This window comes from Artibeus jamaicensis, unplaced genomic scaffold, assembly GCF_021234435.1.
Source record: "Artibeus jamaicensis isolate MK-2021 breed Jamaican fruit bat unplaced genomic scaffold, CSHL_Jam_final contig_354, whole genome shotgun sequence".
Classification (NCBI taxonomy): Eukaryota; Metazoa; Chordata; class Mammalia; order Chiroptera; family Phyllostomidae; genus Artibeus; species Artibeus jamaicensis.
In genome coordinates, this window is record NW_026521803.1 from 33,739,071 (window position 1) to 33,759,886 (window position 20,816).

Here is a 20,816-nt window from a genome sequence, read left to right on the forward strand (position 1 = left end):
CGGTGTGTACACGCATCCAATCATCAGTGCTCACGCCGACGTACGTGTGCTGGACCTCAGTGACAGCTCCATAAAGGTGGGAAGACAGTCTCTTCAAGTCCTTTTTGCTATCTGTTCTTTTTTTCTTTAAATTTTCTTAAAATAAAGTGCCTTCTTGACAACAGTTAAAAACTTCCAACTGAGAATGTCCATCTACTCTCAAATATCTGACACTTGTGGAGATTAGGAGAGATGGTGGGACCCGAGAGATGGGCAGATCCAGTGAATTACAGAAACAAACGACAGAGGAGCCACAGAAAGATGAAACTGATGGGGAAGATCCTGGGGGGGTTAACGACAGACTGTTTAAAAGGCAGTCCAAAGTGCTCTGAAATGGAGGCCGTGACCTCTCGAACTCACTTTGGGGCCGCCAAGAACAAGTCTTTCTGGACCAACCTCACTTCCCCACCCACGGGGATACTGCCCGCCTGACGTCCTGTGCTACCCCCACGGACAAAACGAGGAAAGGCGGACGGCACAGAAGAAAATCAGGTGGACAAAACTGCTGGGAATACTAAACCCCAAGGGCAGGGGATGGCGTGAGTGTGGAGAGGCCGCCCCAGGACTGGACTCAGGCTTTCGGCCCCATGTCCTCCCTCATCAGAGTTTTGGTTTGGAGCTTTGATGTGAACACTGTGACACCCTTCACGTTTGCCAACCACGGAGCTGGCAGAGGATGTGACTGCAGAACGACCCAAGGGAAGCCCAAGAGCAGAGACAGACTGAAGGCTAAAGTCTGCAATTCAGAGGCGGCCTGTGAAGTCCGTAGTGGCCAAGCCCAGGGCACGAGGACCGTTGAGAGACGTGAGGCTCACGGATTTCATCTGATTACCAGGTCAGAGTTTGTCAGCAGGATGGTACGGTCATCAAAATATTAGCTGAATCTTGTTAAGTGCCCTTTAATGAAGATGCAATACAGGAAATGGGCTTGGTGGTAGATCCACCCTAGTCCACCCTGATAATCCTTGCCCACTGGTTCAGTTTGAGATTCCACGCACTAAAAGGTCCTCGAGAAAGAAAAGCATCCTTTATGTACTAGGGAGAATGCACTGGAAAGTCACAGAGTCAAAAACTATTTTTAGGGTAAATATTTGAAGATATAAATGTCTTGCCTAGAGAAAACATACAGAATAGACTGTCTTCAAATAACTGAAAAATGTTCAAATATTTGTTGAGTTGACTTAGGTTAACTCGAGGCAGAAAAATGAGGACTGCACAAAGAAGTAAATTGGGCTGGACATAGAAAGAATTTTCTAAAATTTGCTGGAAATGTGCTTTGTGGTCATTTGGAGCTACTCAGCCTTAACGGAAGGAGGCTGATAGAGGCTTGCTGACCCCTTGGCAGGGAATCGGCAGGGGATTTGGACAGAGATAAATTCTAAGGTCTCTGAGATACTATGGCAATAACTACTTAGAAGTGAAGTAAAGTACATGCTAGAATATACATGGGATTTTTGTGGAATCAAAATCTGTGAAAACCTTAGGGTAGAGATGGTGAAGCCTCTTACGGATCAGACCTTTGTTGAAGAGGTCCACGAAGAAATGGAACTTTCTGACTTTTGCCGCTCCCAAGACCACGTACAGTAAATGCTCCCCAAGATACCACATCACTGCCCACTCCCCTCTCTAACTGCCGAGTGTTGTTGGCACAGCTAAATAGCAACATGTGGCAGGGAGCCCGGGCCAACTGAAGAGTTTTCTTGAGTTTCATAGTTAAGTCAGAGTAACACCAGCCACGGTTTTGAAATGGCTATGGTATGAGGTTAGAGAGGAAGTCTGCTGCAGCAATGTGGTGTTTAGTACAAAGAGTGCTGGTCTCATTGCTGGCTTGTCTGGTGTTTAATTCTAACTTGGCCATTGACTAGTATCCATGCTTGGTGCACTTCCCCTTTCTGGGCCTCAGTCTCCTGCAGTAAAATAAGGGGCAGGAGCTAAAACCCCTCTGGGGTGCTTCTAGAATTGGATTTGAGTCATTCGCCTTCTGATGTCCTCTGTGGTCAAAGTTCTCCTACGTTTAATGTCCATTAAGCAAAAAGGTGCTTCTTCACCTAACGAATGTTCCTCTGATAAATTATCTTTAATTCAGAGTCAAGCTAAAAACATTATTGATAAGAGGAAAACTGGGCAAAGGCCGACTTCCATCAGGGCTTTCTGAAACGTCCACACCTGACTCGGCGTGCGTGGGCCTGGGCTGCAGGGGTGCCATGGAGGGCAGCTGAGGGTGCGAGTTGGTGGGGCTCTTCCACCCCCAAGCCAACCAGAGCAGCTAGATCTTACAGGGTCGCTTCTCCTCTGCTGAGGGGCAGTGGGGGCCTTTCCTCCCGGAGGACAGAGCTGGGTCCGTCCTCTAGTTCGGAGCCTAATTGCACAGCAACTTGTTTTTAAATGTGTGTCCTTTCCTACCAGACTGTGAACCTCCTGGGAGCAGAGCCAGCCTATCAGCGACGAGACTGACACTTGGTTACCACCTGATAAACGGTTTTGAAATGAGTAAGTAGAATTTGAGCGAAAAGGATCCGGGAACCACATTAACATTACATACTCACAGTACAGGAGCTTTTTTGCTAAATGACCCGATTGTTGCTGACTCTCCTGACAAGCCATCAGGAGCACACACGGAGTCCCAGGAAGGCATTCCCAATGAGGGTTTTGTTAAAAGAAGAGACTGGGTCACCGGAAAGGCTCGCTTTCAGGTCTCATCTGTGAACCTGAGTACTGAATGATTAGTGGAGAAAATTATATTTGGAAAACTGCCACTCGAATAATTTATTTAAAAATCTAATGATTTAATATCAGGATTAACTGTGGAGGTAGCGGAGGCACAAAGGAGATTATGTCGGAATAAGAGTCTCTGAGTAGGTTAGTGACAAACCCAGCTGCTTCCAAACTCTCCCCCATTCAGAGGTTTCTGCTTAGATTCTATTAGAAAAGTAAGTGGCTATGGCAGAAAAATTAACGTAAAATTTATTACTTCAAGGACCCTAGTAAGGAGAGTTCACACCTCTTGCTACTTTCCACTGCCAAACTGATTTAAGACTAAGTGCTTTGACGATGTGGACTTTAAATCTAGAATGCTACCACACTGGAGGGGAAATTCTTTACCTCCACATTTGGGCAGAGAACTAACTGCTCTGGGAACTTGGCCATGGGATACTTGGAAACTTCTCTCATCAATGAGCATTTATCAAGAGTTGAAAATCACAAGCTCTTACCACCTGAAATGAATTCTTAAAAGGCATACCTACACAATCTTTGGAAGTGCTCATGAGAGTAAAAAAGAGCATGGAATGTGAGGTCAATGTATGCGAGTTGAAATCCTTCCTGCGACTTGAGACCAGTCTGCCCTTTTAAGGCTGCTGGGACCAACACTGCAACGGACACCGTCGTCATCCTCACTGGCTCTTGTGAAGACTGCCCAACACAAGGTCTATGCTGCCCCCAGCAGCTGGGCTGGCCGCTGGTCAAGCACACAGAAAATGTTAGTTCCCATTCTTCCCTTCGTGTGTACTGGAGGAAAACAAAATGCAACACCCGGTACTTAAGGAATTTACAATAGAGCTGGCAAGGCAAAAGTCCTGCCTACAAAAGATACGGAGCTATGCATCCCTGGGTGACAGAAACATACAGCCGATGGTGTGTTCACAGTGCTATGAGTGTAAAGAGAAAATGACTATCCCAGGTGGAGGAGGCAGGGCAAGGCTTCCGGGAAGAGGCAAAATTTGAGTCAGAGCTTTGAGAAGGGGTGGGGCGAGATGGGCGGAGAGAAGCGGGAGGAGTCAGCCAATCCAGACAGATACTAAAGCAGTCAGTACTAAGAACACGCAGGGCAAACTTTGATAATGTGCAAAACTGGTATTGCTGGAAGTTTTTGTATATTGGAAGAGCCAAACATACGGCTTTCAGTAAATGGTAATGGGACTCTATATGCTGAGCTAGAAAAGTGGCCTTCATCTTATAGAAAATGGAAAGCTGGCGAAGGTTTCTGAGCAGGAAAGCATGTGGCCAAATAATACCTTCTAGAAAGCCCGCAAGCCAACACCATTCACTCAAGTGTTATGAGCCATGCTGCCGTGAAAAAAAAATCCCTTTCATTATACTAATACTTAGTAAATCACTGAAGACCTACTTCAGAACTCCAAGGAAAACATTTTATGAATCAAAAGCTAAGTACAATATGTTAGCAATTAAATGAGATAACATAATAGCTGAGGCAGAACCATGGTTTTTCCCCACCACGATTTTGAGCTGCTGCAGAAAGAAATGCTTATATCATCTTCCAAGTTATCGAGCCATTTCGTTCTAATTTTCGAAAGGCGTGGAGAGAGGAAATGAGAGTAAGTAGGTCAAGAGGATGCAAAGCTGTCTATTCTTTAATCAGAAGGAATTATTAAGGAGAGCTATAAAGGAGATTTGTTGCACGCGCACGCACACACGCACACACACACACCGGCCCTGGATGGTGTTAAGTTACTAGTACCTGCTTCCACTGCAGCACAACAAACCAAGGTGTGCAGTTGGGAAAGCAACTCCCTCCAACGCTGCTCCTCCAAGTTTCCGGTGCGCACCTCCCACTGCTACTTTATTTACTGCAGCTGGCCCAAGTTTTATAGCCTGTTTCATGTATTCAAATTCAAATGTGGAAAACATTACCAGTATCCTCCTTGAATTTTTTTTTGTTGTTGAGGGGAAAGGAGGGGGTTGGTTTTTTTTTTTCTCTTCCCCTTCAACTTCCTTTTTATTGTGGAATGTATCAAATGGTCAAAGGCTAACTTCAGACTGACTAAATTCAAAAACTATTTCCTTTGTTCTTATGTTTTTGTTTAAAAATTCATACCAGTTTGCACAAGGAAAGAACAGGCAATCCAACCTCGCTCACACACGTCACGGAGTTTCAGGCAGAAGAGCTCAGATTCTGGGGCCGCTACGTGTTTTTGAGAAGGAGACACACACCACAACCGCATCTGGTTTAAAGGATGGCAGGTGGTGGCTGGGTCGCATCTTTAGAGGAGTGGGCAAGAGCTTCTCGTCAGCCAAGCCAGCTGCTTTACTGCTTCTGTGTAACTTTTCAAAGTCGGAGACACTGGCTAATGATTCCCCCTTTCTATTGCTCTATGCTACTCTCTCTCTTTCCTCTCCATCTGAGTGAGTCGATTTCTAGTCTTTTCCTTCTACCTACCTCTGAATCAGGCTCCAAGAGAAGGCGACTCAAAGGTCACACAGTTCCAAACAGCATCTATTATAGTTTATTATTTTAAAGAACCGCTTAACCTACATCTGGTATTTAAGAACAAACTTTACATATTTATGGAAAGAAAACCAGCTCTGAAGCAATGCCCTGGCTGCACGTTGCATCCGTTTAACATATGCAAAATGAACACAGCTACAGAAATTAAACTATTTTTCTCCTGATTGAGAGCAGATATACAGAAATGGTTGTAAGTCACAGATCTGGCTTTTAATAAAGCCAGATTTCTTAATTAAAAGCAGTATTGTTTAAACATTGTAGTTTAAAAAAAAGAACTGTACAAACTAAAATCTCATATTATATGCATCCCAAGTGTATTTAACACATTACCTGAGGCCAAGCTAAATTAAAATCTAGCTTTTCCTTTTGTTAACTCTTAACAACTGCCATGAATAGACAAACAATTTCTACTCAATGATGAATTTTGGGGGTAGAGGTCAAGGAAAAGCTCAGAAGAAAAAAATGATTTCGCTTTGGCATTCAAAAATATCTTTCCACGTTTTAGAAGTGAGGTCATTGATTCTATTTATAAACCAGTATTTTTGGTTTCAAATTGGTTGCAGGTTTCCATAGTACACCACTCAGGATGGTACTCTTAGGCTTAGTCTTTTATTAAGAGAAAAAATTGAAAGGAGGGCAGAAGAATACTGTTGGGCAAGGAGCCTCTGAATAACCTGTACTTATTTTGCATTCTCCTTTTAGAATCATCTTTGAACGAAAGATGCTTTAGCGAAAACAGGAAACAGACCTTTATCCAAGCAACTTTTTAAGAGCCCAGAAGGTACAAAAGAGGACACTAAGGATTCTAAGGAGTGCACTTACACAGAATCATTGGCAATGTTAAATTCTCCAATCATTTGGACACCTCACTAATTGTCATCGCTTAGTAATTTGCTAGGAAGTTTCTCTGATTCTTCATAATCATCCCCAACAAGGATGCACTCCCAAACCCTTACCAAAGGCAGTGGGCAACACTGAAATTCCAACTGTAATAAGGACAAACCTGCTTAAGGAGTGTTCACATAAAGGCTTAGCTATAAAGTGGTAATGGTGAAACTACCATCCACTTCAATTCCACAGTCCCACCATCCAGTTCTACCTCCCATACTCGAAATCAAAGGCCATTGATTTGGTTTCTTTAGTTATAAAAATTCAACCTATTCATATACAAAGTGCCAGCAACGTACCATGAACTTAAGCTGGTCGGATCTTTTAGCCAAAGCCTCCAAGATGAACGAACAATATAAAGCACCGGTAATGACCAGCAATGCTCTCTGGGGATGTGCTTAAGTGAAACAAAGTTATGTTCACACACACACACTTGTACATGAACGGTCCCAGGCGCACTTTTCATAATAGCCAGAGGGAATATAACCCAAACAGCCATCACCCGATGACCAGATAAATATAATGTATACAACTCAATATTGTTTGTTGATAAAAGGGGATGGCACTCTGATATGTGATAAAACATGCATAAACCTTGAAAATACTGTGCTAAGTTCAAGAAGCCATCAGAAAGACCAGAACCTATTGCACAATTCCACTGACAGGAAAGATCTAGACCAGGAGAATCTACGGCAGATCAGGAGTTGCCAAGGGCTGGGTGTGGGTGGGGAAGGCGAAGTGGAGAGTGGCCGCTAATGGCAATGGGCATTTCTTTTCTTTTTGGAGGGGCCAATGTGTTCTAAAATTTGACTGTAGCAATGGCTGCAACACCCTGTGAATACAGTGAAACACAGCGAACTGTAAACCTTACACGGGCGAATTGGATGTCAAGTGAATTACATGTCAATCGAGCTATTTTAAAAAGATAAAAACAGCAGTGCTGGTACTTATACTTGTAAGTCTAATTTTATATGCTAACTACAGAGTCTACAAATCTCATCACTTACCATGAGTGAATGTCTGTTGGCTGAAAGAAGACCGGTTCCATACCCTGAGCCCAGACCACCCATCGCTCCATTATGAGAAGGTCCAATGATGCCATGCATGTCCCCGTGACCGCCAGGCATAGCTGTGGATGGGCCCACTGCATGATTCCGGAGAACATGGATAGCATCATCCAGTCTTTCTAAACGATCTTCAATTCGGCTTTGCTGTTGGTTAAGAAATGATGGGAAATTTAATAGTTTGAAATGCATGCACAGGTTCCATTAGTAAAAGTTAAGTTGACACAAACTACACTTTGAGTTTCTAAATATGTTTCCAATAAAGTTTATTTCCTTAAAGTAATAAAAATAACTTCCTTCCTAGACAACTGGTCACAAAAGTCAATATTATAATTATAGTGTTATTTTGCATGAACAAAAAAAAATTCAGTGTTTCTTCCAGGACAATCTAATGTACATATGTTAAACTACATTGCATTAGCTTGAAATAGTTTGGGCTGACTTTAGAAAAGAAAAACATTGAATTTGAGTAACATTTTTACAGGCATTGGTTAAAAATTTTTAAAAATTAATAATGGGACAGTGATTTATTTATAGCTTGCCAATTAAATTATCTTCTTGAAGGCAAGATTTCCTTGGTCTCCTCTGTAATGTATGATACAGTGCTAAGTATCAAGTCAGGTGCAGGTAAAGGTACACAAACAGTGATTTCTTATGTACTATCAATCTTTACTTACATTTCCTGCTTCTATTATCACCAGCTTGTGTGTATGTGTGTCTATCTATTTATCTATCTCTTTACACACACATGCATGCACACACACACAGAAGGAAACGGGGCCTCAAAATGATCACAGAAAAAAATTACAATAATTATGTCCATCAAAGTGGTATGAGATTTCAAGACTGAAGAATAACAAAGATTTGAATTAATGTTCACCAGGGGCTTCTAAGTGATTTCAAAGTCATTTCTGTCGTATAGAATTCCCTCCCTTATACAACTGCATTATACAATTAAAAACCAACTGAACTTTGGTTTTTACCCTAGCCATTAGGATCCAACTTTTATGCAACTAGATCAGGTCTATGCTATAGATTTTGGTGAAGAAAGGGAACAAGTAGATGTGTCTCTGTTGTTTTCTTTTTCCAGTGTGATCAATAACAACATCAAACAAACATCTGCACAGGACTCTCTGGTGTGCACTTTAACACACACCATCCCACTGGGTCCTCATTGTACACGAGCGAGGCAAGCAGGAAAGACAGCATTATCCCTGTCAAACAGACATGCAAATGAGACTCAAAGAAATTAAGTGAATTAACTAATCAGGGTCACATTGCCAGGAAATAGTAAAGTCGGGGCTGAAACCTAAGTCTTTTGACTTCAAATCGAATGCCTCTTTGTACTACATCATGCTCCAATCCGCTCTGAGTTCCAATGGGCTGTGTGAACAGATGTACTAGCTCTACTCTATGAGAAAAACAATTTCAAATTATTCTATACTGACAGAAAGAATGTGTGTCTAATATAGTTAGTCTACGGTTATAGAGCATTCTGATTTGGTGGGCTTTGGTGTTAGGGGACCTCCCCTAAACTCCTAGCTCAGCTACTAATGTAATCTTAGAAAAGTTACTAACATCTTTGAGTCTATACTTCTTAATTTATGAAAATGAGAATGAATATATATGCACTTCCAAGTGCAAATGTAAGCATGAAAAGAAATAATACATGTGCCTACCATCCATTCTGGCTCACAGGTTCCTGGGTGGCGAGAGCATTGTGTGCCTGTGGAACCCCTTCTTGAGTGGTGAGAATTCAGAGAACTGAAGCAGCAGTTGTGAACAGAATTCACAACTACAAACCTAGCCTCTGCAGTTTTACAGTCAGATGAAACCTGGCTTTGATAGCTGGGTCCGGAGGAACGACTAATGGAGGTCGCTGTTTAAAACCACCATGGACCACCTGGAAGCAGGCCGCGGATTCGCTCGCTGGGCTGGGCAGGCCGCGCGGATGTTGTCTGCCCTGTGGTTGCCTTTAGTGGCTCAAATGCACAGCTGGATGATTCAGACACCACAGCGAGGAAGAGAACAATGAAGGGGGAAATGCACCTTGGTATTTTAATTTTTAGATTTTCCTTAATTTAAGTAGTAAGCCAGAAAAGAAGGAAGGAAACCCAGAATAGCTGAAAGGACGTTAATTCAGATGGACAGACAAGTCTGTGCCTTCTCCCATGGTCCATCCAAATCATGAGGGACAAAGGGGAAAAATGTGAAAAGACTGAAGAGTTCCTTGCCTCCACCTCTCTCATTTGATTCATAAATAGTCCAGACACAGCACACAGTGGTGGTGTTTCATGCATATTTCCAGTCCTATCACTGTGAGTTAAGGAAGCCTAGTGTGTCAGACATGGAATCATCATATACTTATAGGATTAATTAAATGCATGCAAATTTTCAGTTATCCCCTACTGGAGCACAGATGTAATGATATTACTAGATTTCTATCAGAAACAAAGTGAACAAGGAAATAGATTTCTTGTTCCAAGGTCAAGAGAAGAACTCTAAACTTGTTATTCTGGAAAGTAGAGCAGAGATATATAGAATCTTCCATTGTTCCAGCTGTACAGCTTAGCTGGAACTTCAGCAGTTTCGGATTAGAGAATTTATTTCATTATTGACAGAGCTTTTTCCCCAAAATGGGAAGGAGGCCATTATCATTCCAGGATTTTTAGCAGCATCTGAATTTCAATCTACAAACAGGAACAAGCATAGTCTAAACTTGGACAGTGAACTAGAGACAAAAATGGTCCGAAAACAGCTAGAGGGGAGAGATTAGCAGAGGAGACTTACCAAAGAGTGTAAGGGTCCTTCATAATTAGGAGATGATGAGGCCTGTCCTCCATTTCTGGACCAAACAGCTGTGCCTGCTGATATTAAAATGGGAATTACAATGTGATCTATATAATCTTAAAGCTAATTTTACCAACATGTTAAACAGTTCTTTTAGAAAGGGCAATGTTGATTTCCATGTGGACTATAAGGTAAATACGTGTAAACTTCCCATATAAGAATTCTGGCCAGGAAAACATCTTAAGTGTAAAACATGAAGACTTTACATAGACTCAGAATTCTCTCAAGCTTCCTCCTAAAAGGAGGGATTTCAGCTGAGGAAGTGTTAGCTTCCTTGATAGAAAACCATCACTACAAAGTCAAGGTCCTTTTCAGAGCACAGAGGGGGGCTTTTGTTACATCTTCACACAAGGCCAGATTGTTAAACCAAATTCTCTCACCAAGGAAACACAGCTTTGCTACTTGTTATTAAAATGATCTTTGAGAAGGAATAAGTCTTCAGAAACTTTTTAAGGAAATAAGATTAGTTGGCAGCAATCCACAAAACCAGAAATTTAAAAACTCAATATAACGAGTCATAAGTAGTTCTTCCAAAGAAAACAGTTTTTTTTATGATTCACTAAACTTGCAGGTAAAGAAGGATTCCTGCTATAATAAATATTACATGTCTAATCTCCCACTTTTTAAGTTTAAAATCATACAAATTCAGTATGGAAAATAAATAATTCAAGATTTCTCCCTGAAATCTCATGCTCCAACACAGTTATCACTTTAAATATTCATTCTTCCTGTCGTTTCTGGGTGTGCATGTGTGTGTATTTTTATGCTAAATAAAAATAGAATATTTTGTTCAATTGCTTTCAGTGACAGAATCTGGACAGAGCTATCAGTGTGAAAATAGCAATCTGTCCCCATATTTACATCTTCATAAAGTTCTTCCTTGCTAACATGTGGCCTTTCTCTACAGATTACCGAGACCCCAAAAGTGGCCTTGTCTCTGTGTCTTCCACAGACAGCACACTGTGCAGGTTTCGGTTATTTGGGGAGTTTTCTGTATCACAATATTCCACTCGCCCGACAAGCCTACGGGTGGACTGGCAGGGTGGTGAGTGCTGAACCTGTCCGAGCTCCCACACTGTTACGGATGCAACCTCAGCAAGTCACGTGCCTTCCTGGGCTGCTCACACTCATCTGTAAAAGCTGAGTGGACCAAAACACCGTATTTTGCTGTGTATGTGGCATACCCATGTTTCTGTGCGTATTATACATTGGATTATTATAACCATTATTCAACCAGTGATATGTAATCATTATACCCATGTAAAATGCACTCCTTATTTTCCCTCAAAAATTTGGGCAAAAAAAGTGTGCATTATACACGACAAAATACGGTAGTTGCTCTCAAGCTTTATTAGACTCCAGAATTTTTTCCAAATTATAAAACAGACAAAATCAGAGTTGTTCTGCTTGAAATGGGGAACTTGGAGCTCTCCCTGCTCAGCCCCACCCCCCATGAGCACCGGTGGACCAGATGCTGTCTCCATCCTTCTCTGGTGCTAGACACTGAGGTCTGTGATCATTTTCCAGAGCCGAACAACGTGGTACGGAACCTACCGATTCTGAACTCGCCTTTCCTTTTTGGTCATGGAGAAAGTTTCCCTGCTATTCCATTATATGACATCTGTTTTTTTCCAGGTCCAACGTTGTCTCCCTGGACACTGCACTTAAATGCCCAGCTACCCCATTCTACTCTGTCAATGGAGGCTGGAGAGGCTGACATTAAATGCCACCTAAGGCATGGCTGTCACCTCAGACAGCTCTGCAGGAGCCTGAAACTTCCCATCCTCTACCAGGGAAGCCAGGTTGTAATGGGCCATGTGAGTGCCGCAGGTGGAGAATAATATACGGATGGAGGGTGCAACATTTAGGCAAGTGACTCCACTATACATTACAGTTAAGGTCAGGTTTCAATCAGGTACAGGTGTGATTTAGAAGCCACCTGTCCTCTTTCCAAAGAGCAGAGACAGGCACCAGACGGGGCCTCTGGAAGCGTTTATAAGGGAAGGGCAACAAGCCTTTTAAATGGACCTCTGAGAAGTGAAATGCTTTACTAACATAATTTAAGAGCTTACAATTGTATTATTTGAAGCCATAGGTCATTTAATGGGTTATTTTTGAAGCAAACGCCCACTTTTACTCCACACACTTGCTTCAAAATTTATTTATAAGATTATAGTTTTCCCCAAACACCCCGATGATGTGGTCGTCAAAGAGAAAATTTGGAAAGTCTGAAACGTCTGTTGGAAATGATCTTTTTGAATAATCTATATTTGATGATTTTGTGATCCCATTCATGACTACATTCCTGCCTTTTCTCACCTGAGATGTCTTATTGGAGTGTGTTTTTCCATTGAGTACCTTCTGGAGAGTGGGGGAAAGCTTAAAAAATAAGTTTTCTATATGTCTACATATTTTAAAAGCATCAAATCTTTAAGACAAGCTTTGAGTGTGAATGGCTGTCCCCTCACAGGGTAGTCTGTCTCTCCCACCCCTTCTGTCTGTCTGTTGGAAATGTTATGTTTGGAGCTCGCGGAGGGGGCGTTCCCTCCTCCCGGCGCGGGGAGTCTAGCGGGGAGCACTCACTGGGGGGCAGGACAACGGCCTGCGAGTGGGCACAGTACCTGACAGAGAAGGAGGAGAGCCAACGGGAGTTGAAGGGTTCGAGGAAAAGCTGTTGTTAGTGTGATCTGGAGAATAGATCTTAAAACCATGGAGAGAGAAGAAAACAAGCTCTCGTTATTAGGAATAAATAATCGACAATTTTGTAAATTACAAAGTGTCAATGCAATTCATTTGGAAATGACAAGTCACAAAACAATCACTTTAATTTTTCACAATCAGAATTATCGAGGTCACGTAAGACGGTTGGAAAAGAACTGGTCTGGAGGCCAGCAGACTAGAGCTCGAGTCCTCTCTTCCCAGTTCCTCCCATGGCTGTGTGGCTGGCTGGCAGCGGGGCACGGGGCTGCACCAGAACTGCCCTGCCCTCCACAAACAGGTCAGACCGTCTCAGCTCTGAGACTGCTGTCCAACCCTTCACCGCGATTAAGGCATTTGATTCCAAGATGGAAAACACTTAGATTAAATAGAAACTTTTACTTGGTCAAAACTGCTGATATAAATCAAACATACTTTACACTCCTGATGGTAAGGAAAAAAAAAAACAACTGAAGAGATAAAATGTTAAGGCAACAAATCTCCACTCAGATTTGCAAATGACCATGTTTAGCTTTTGAAGACAACCCCAAGGATACTCCTTCACACAAATAAGGTGTGTCATTTGTCACCAGTGAACAGGCAGGACACGGTCAAGTCTTGCCTTTTGGCAGTGGGCAGTCAAAGCAGAAAAAGTAAGTTCCCAGGCGCCAAATTTGTGATAATTTGTCATGGACCTCAGCTACTACGGTCCTTTGTTTTTTTTTAATGCTTTTCCAAAGTGTGTTGGAATTGTCCCTTGCAAAGTCACTCCTAGTGGGTTAATGAGTGTCCATATGACTTTAGAGAAACATAAGAACTCAAGATAGAAAATCTATACACCTAACGGCCCTGAGAATACTGATAAATCCATGACTGAGTAGCACTTAGCCCCAATGTGAGGAGACATGATGGAAGAGACCAGAAAATATGCAAGAAAGCCAGCATTTCCAAAATCAAAGCTATTTGCCATTCATTTTCTAAAATTCCAAATGTCCACATCTGATTAAAGTTCAGCCTTCTAATACAATGCCACATATGAAGTCCAAAGTCAATATTTCCTCACCGAAGCAAGTGCCTTCCCCAGAGCATCTCCAGTCTGGGAGCTGCCTGCCGCCCCGCTTCCTCTATTTGCTGCAAAAACAAAAGGCAGAATATGAAAAACCAGGCAGTGAGACGCCTGACAATTTTCTATTCCTGGTCCATTTACTCACAATTTAATTGCATTTTTAATGCTAATTATGACACATTAATCTTTAATTAGCATTAATTTGTTTGCTGAGGTAGATGTCAAATATATTCATGTTACATTTTTTACAGATAAAATATAAACCTGACACCTTGGTTTAAACATAAAGTGTTTTAGTTGCTATTACCTCCCACTTTACTTAAAACTGGTTAGTGGGGAATGAGAGTCCAGCACTAAAAAGTATACAGTACTTTCAGGTCTCTGAAATTCTCACAGTTTGGCTGTTTAAAATATTTTAGATAACCAATTAAATTCTCCTCATGCATAATTTACACCTTAAAAAAACATGATACGTCACAAAAGGCGTACTCTACTGAATGTTCCACAGTAAACAATTTTTTTCAAAAATCTGTACCAGCCTGGCTTTCTAGGAGAGAAAATATTTTTCATGTTTTAAGTAACATATTGTCCACATATTTAAGCCAAACACAGAAAAAGTTGCACTGTTATGCTGCCGAAAGTCAGTAAGGTCTCCAATTCTAGAGATAAAATCTACATCATCGTGAAGCTGTATCTCCATCTTAAACACTGGTATTTTTTATCCATAAAACAAATGAACAGAGAGTACTGTTAATAAATAGATATCAATTCTAGTAAGCCAGCTCTATTTAGAAAGTAGGTTTTGAAGTAATTTGCCTGCATAAAATGGAACACCCGGTGTCCTTCTGAGGTCTTCAGTACCGATACAATGCCTACACATGGAATGTTATGTATTTATTAAGGTTCCACCTTTACCAAACGGGCAAAATGCTGAAATGAAGCCCATTAAACTCCAGGGAAGCTATTTTTCAATCTTCTGTGAAGTAAGAAAGAACTCTTGAAGACACTGATTAATCCAAGCAAAACTTTATTACACGAATAATTTTTTAAAAAGTTCACAGCCCTGTGTTTGACCTGAGAGAGCAGCCTTCCTGGCAAACAGGCCCTCCACTTCCAGATCTGGGAGATGCAGGAAAGGTCAGCTCTCCAGTGGTCAAACTGTCCGCTCCTCTGGGTTACAATTCCACTCTCTGACCTGCACGCAGCTCGGTGAAATCACGCCTGCTACTTTCATGTGTATGCAGGTTGGGTATGTCAGTTGGATAAACTTCTGATGTGCGTTTTATTTGGGTAACAAAACCTTACCTATACACATGTCTTACTAAAAGTGAAAGAATACTGGTATATGTTAAAAAAATCCCACTTGGATATCCTTTTTCATATCACAAATTCTAAGTAGCTGACATTGTCCTAGAAGAAGTGAAGCTATAATCTGTAATTTTGAACTTTTAAATTAAAAGGCTTGTCTCTATAGGTTACTGGACTAAAGATTACATGCAGAAGGGAATTCTGTGAAATGACGTTCTGACAGCATACTGAGCTAGTGGAAGGAACTCACAGGTATCAAGGGTATTAGAAATACTTAGTGTAAGAGGTAAATGAAATTTTATCTGGTGTGAAAGTATTAATTGCTGCATTAAGGAGAGGTTTTTTTTGTTCGTTTTTTAAAATAAAGGCAATTCTAAAGAGAAAATAACAGAAAGCACTAACATTTCTTCAGCTTGTATTACCATAGTAATTTGGGGCAATTTTGTATACAAATTTTTGCATAAGTAACATTATCATATATACCTAAAAATTAGATTTACCAGTCAAAACAATCTGTGATTTCTGCTCGATTATAGAACAGAACTTCATGATATGTAAGTCCCCAGCCACAGTGGAAAAATTGTATTATCTAAAACAGAACTGAAACCCAGAGAGGACAAGACAATTACAGATGGAATTTGCCACCATAATGTCTTTCAAAAGATTAATTCTTCCTTTGAACAACTTTACAATGAAGATAAAAAGTGTTTAAACTGTTTTTTCATGAAACCAAAGAGACAGAATTGAAAACTAGTATTTGAGAAACCTTAAAAAGTTTATTACCTATAGCATAAAAGAGCACACTTTACAAGAGACAAGATATGATCATTATGATCACTTTCCTGCTCGACTTTGTATGAAGTGACGGTTATACGGAGGGACACATCAGGACTTAGGAAGTAGAACAAAAATTAGAATCGACTCCTTACCTCGTATTGTCATAAAAATGATTCAGAAGACTAAAATGTTGCTCATGGAAGCCGCTCTCAAAAACAGACTATGTTTTACCACGAAGCCATTTTACCTTGTAGCAGCTGGAGAGCCAAACCCAAGGGCTTAAATTTCAAAGGAGTTTACTGGGGCCAGTTTGCCCTTTTGCTTGGAATGTTTTTTGTTCTGTTCCAGGAAATGCTGGGGAAGACACACTCCCAAGAGTCCCTCGGGGTGTTAAGCTACATGGGTTCTTCTGTTAAAGAGTTCTCTTTTTATTTGTGTGACTGACATGTCAAAGGGCATAAGGAATCAGAAAGTGAACATGTTATTAATTCTCAAAGGTATAATTTCTTTTATATTGAGTAATGGGTCATGTTTAGCAAAACATACTTCCAATTAAAATTAGACTCACCTTTGTGGCCTTAATGTAACAGGACTTGACTACCACTCTAGGCCTAATTTTTTGTCAGTTCCTATTACTGGCAATTACCCAGCGCCCATATAACAGAAATAATCATAAAAACAATTTTGCCTGTACTTGGTAAAGACCGGATTGATTGATTTCCTAAGTTATTTTAACTCTAATCAATTTCTCTAGCTCAAGAGAAAATATAATCAGTCCCTAAGCAGGGTTGTAAAATAAATATGAGTGGGGATGAGCAGTGATTGGGAGGAGCTGTGATTGTTGGGGGGGGGAGGGGTGGACGCTGCAAGCATCCCCCGCCCCAGTGCTGTTCAGATGGCTAAAGCCCAGGTGCCGTTGCTGGCTAGAAGGCGGAGCAGAGACGAAACGTTTGGTAAGGGGGCTGCATGCTGAACCACCCTCAGAACACACCCTGACGAGAGCACCAGGGTGAGGGGCACCTGGGGACCAGCTACCGACACAGACTGTGGAAAACATGCTGCCCCTTCACTGCACACCCATAATGTCAGACTGGGAACGCCATGGGGATACAAAAGGAAAGAGAAGTGTAATTATGGTGTATTTGCCTGAAGGAAGATGACTGCTTTGACATTTTATTAAATATTATTAAACTACTAGAAGCAGCATAACAATGCCATGAGCTTGTCCATACAGATGACAAAAAAAGGAGCCCTTTCCAGCCCTCATGCTATATATGCTTTTAGAGTTAACACTAAAATATAAGCTACGGTGTATTAATTTTTAGCAGGAGGCATTTCTAGGAATTCAGGGGGAGAGTTGGGCCCCGTGACTGTGCGCAGGAAATGGACTAGAAGACGTAAATCAAACCGGTCTATTGCTTTCCGTCAGTGGTCTTTGTAACTGCGATGCCATACACTGCTGGACAAAATGCACACACTCTTCTGCTCCGTGCCTGCCCACTACCCACCCAACTGCATCCCAAGACTCAAATTCTTGTAAAAGACCAAGTGACTCTCATGTGACTATTCTCATAATAAAAGTACTGGGAAACCAAGTCCTCAAGGGCAAGTGGACATGTTTCTGCTGGGAAAGCCACACACTCAAGTGCATCATGGATACAAGTCATTAGAAGTGAAAGCTGTAAACCAGATTAATTCAGGAACCAGATAGATATTCCAGGATAATCTTTAGCATCTGTTGTATTAAATGCATCTTGGTTGTCTGTTTATTCAACACTGGTTTGAGGTTAAAAACATGAGAAATGCCATGTACTAGAAAGTAGGCCAGTTACAGACTACAATAAAACAATAATAGTCTGCACAACCATTATGCTAGTTGTGTGCTCTATTCCCTCTTAGGGGAAGGGAGGGTGTCTAACCTCAAACCGCAAGAGGATGCACCCTAGGAATGGATAGGAATGGTGTCTCCCAGTGGGGGACAGAGGCACTCTCCTCTTTGCAGAGTCTCAGGGGACTGTGCAAAGTAGGTACCTGCTCAATGCTTTCAATCAGGAAGGACTATGGCATATTGCAGGTAGGGAGGAAATATGTACGTAACAAAATGTATATGGCTATATCTTCTACATTTCTATCCTCTATAGGTGGTACCTAACAACTTACTACACTTCTTTTTCTGTATGCAAGGTTACCCATATGTAGAGACATTGGGTTCTAATGCTTCTGAGACACAGCCAGCAATATAATGTTGGAAAGGTCTGAGGCATACGTTTGAAGGGCTCTGATAGTGGTAATCCTGAAGCCCCCAAACCTTAGCTTCTCTCCTTAGCTGGGTACCACCTCAGTTAAACTCCTACGAATCCATGCTGTGTCCCATGCATTATATTCATATAGTTCTAGGGTGCTTAAACAATCCCTCTAATTCAGAAATATCTAGTGTAATCTCCAGTGTTAACTGGCAAGGTTTCAGAGCAAAGTAGTGAATGGTGTGTAATAAGTAAAATATTTTACTCTACAGCTCTCTTAAAAATCCATGGATGAATGTGTCGGTAAAAAAAAATTCTGTCATTAATATAATCTCAGTAAGCTTTACCCTTCTTCAGGGTTTCTCAAAAAATGATAATGGGACTTAAAGGGCAAAAAACCCAAGAAACAATGGTCATTGTTCCAAGCAAAATACAAGCAATCCAGGACTTCAGTGAGCATCTTCTTCTGTCTTTGAGATGCAGAGACTAGAAGCAGAGGCAAAGGAGCCTGGTCCAGAGAGGTTACCCCCTGAGAGTTCTGGAGTGCACGTCTCGCTCCACACGCATTTTCTTTCCCCAGGGTCCGTTCAGGACAATTGTTGACCAGGAAGACACATTATAAAGGGAAACTGAGAAATGGGACAATAATCTTTTGCACTGAAAAAGCAGCTTCCTAAGACAACAATGTTGTTTATGAAAAGACTGCGCTGCCTTGCAACTTTACACCAAGAAAACTTGAAAAATATGATGTCCATGTGTTAGCGCTCGAACCCCATTCTTACAGCATTAGTATTGCTTATAGCCATTTTCTACAGAATCCTGTGCGTAATCTTAAACATGTGTCAGGCTATGTGTTCCCTATTTACCAATTATTTAATTAGCTCTGTTTGTTCTTTGCGATACAGGCAATGTACTATTTCTTTATTTCCTGCGTTTCAGAATGAGTGAGTATATGCCAAATATTTTCAAGTCTACAGATGTATCCTATTAATCCATAGTGTTTGTTAGGGAAGTATTACTAACAGAAAAGAAATCTTCTCTTCTTATACAGACATGCTGCCATCCCTGACTTCTATCTCCCTCTGAAAATTAAGTCAAAGCCTAAGAGAATTAAAGTGCGAAGAAACTCAAGCCGCTGGATACTGTGTAGCACTAAAGCTTATTACTGTATCTAAATTTTCCTCTGCATTTTAATTGAAAGAATCAGAGGACATATTTTAAGGGAGAACATATTTTAGGGGAGTAATCCCAGAGTAATAACTGCATTCATACAAGTTAATAAAGGTCTGTTCTTCCAAAAAGCTGAATTACCATGTCTACTTACTTCCCCAAAAGATAAAGCTTTCTCGAATGCCAGACTTTGACAAGTACACCCATGATTATGGAATAATTTGTTATAATGTTTTTCCTAAAAAAATTCCTTTTCTGGGTTCCCAAAACTCACACTTTTCCTTTTAAAATGATGGCTTCCTTATCATGATCTAAACCCTCCCCCCACTGAACCGGGCCCCTCCACTCGGTAACAAGTCAGGCCCACCGTGACCCTACGGGTGTTGACCCTACGGCCACACCCTGCCCAGGCCGACTGTAACCGAGCAGACATTCCTGTTCGTCGGTGAGCTCATGTTGGGCCCATCAGCACAACTGAAGCACATCCCATTCCCACTGACTTCGCAGTTGTGCTGCCCGGCTCACGGGAACCGCTGTACCGTCTCCTAGCATCTTCCCCCCCGAGTCTAGTGCCCGTCTCCCCGAAGACTGTTCTGCAAATTAATTAACGGAACTTTTTTCAAACAGTGCTTAAGTATGTTTTCCTGCACTCGAGCTTATGCTCCACCTTTACACCTTCCTAAAAAAGAAAATTAGTCAAACCACAAGTAGACAGGAAATCTGCCATGTAAGAGGATGAATGACCGGTCACCCTTCTTCATAACTAGACCCTGTGACTGCAGAAAGGGGCTTTCCATTTGCCAAACCACACTGAAGTGAAATATGCTTTTCTCACTCTTTCAGTTCTGCACTTCTTTCTTCTTGTTTTTCAAATCTGCCAAAACTGCACTGATAGCTACAAAACTTCCCCCATCCGACCTCCGTCCACAGCCCTCCAAGGTCAAACTGATGCAACATATTTGTAGAAGCTTTGTTATAAAAAGTTACAAAAATGGAAACTCCTAAATTTGCTTCTTAATGAGACATCATACCAAAGGGCTGTGAGACAGACCATCTCAAGTGTGAAATATAATATTGAATAAAGCAGGGAGTGTATTATTTAGGCCAGATTATATTTGCAACATTTCAAAATACATTTTTATCAAAAACTCTCCCACATAAGTGATTCATACTACTTTCCCAAGTTCTACAAACTAGAGAAAATGATTCTGTCACACATTCTTCTCTCTAAAACATAGAGAACATGCTCATCAGTGACCCACTGAAGTCATCTTAAGGCCCAGCAAGGTATGGGTTTGAGCTGCAACCAAAGTGCTGGTGATCGCTGGGGCCTGAGGTTTTAACAGGACATGGGGCTGACTGCTGAATGGCAAGGCCGGTTGACAAAGGCCGGTTCGGAAGAGGGTGCTTGCCTCCTCCCTGACTTGAACTCTTTCTTCCCTGGGCAGCTAGACACCCTGCCAGCTCTT

The 20,816-nt window shown here is 41.5% G+C and overlaps 1 protein-coding gene across 19 annotated transcripts in view; it reads right to left on the minus strand.

Moving 5' to 3' along the window:
- The window catches only part of TCF4 (transcription factor 4), a 335,412-nt gene that overhangs the window by 22,723 nt on the left and 291,873 nt on the right, over positions 1–20,816 (minus strand). For 14 of the 19 annotated variants that reach the window (XM_037151940.2, XM_037151945.2, XM_037151943.2 and 11 more), the window contains 4 exons: positions 13,847–13,914; positions 12,708–12,786; positions 10,027–10,103; positions 7,180–7,383 (listed from right to left, as the gene is read on the minus strand). In XM_037151940.2, the coding sequence (XP_037007835.1) occupies positions 7,180–7,383; positions 10,027–10,103; positions 12,708–12,786; positions 13,847–13,914 (428 nt within the window). The remainder of the gene's footprint in view (positions 1–7,179; positions 7,384–10,026; positions 10,104–12,707; positions 12,787–13,846; positions 13,915–20,816) is intronic. The other 5 variants (XM_053664222.1, XM_053664218.1, XM_053664217.1 and 2 more) reach the window with 1 other exon arrangement.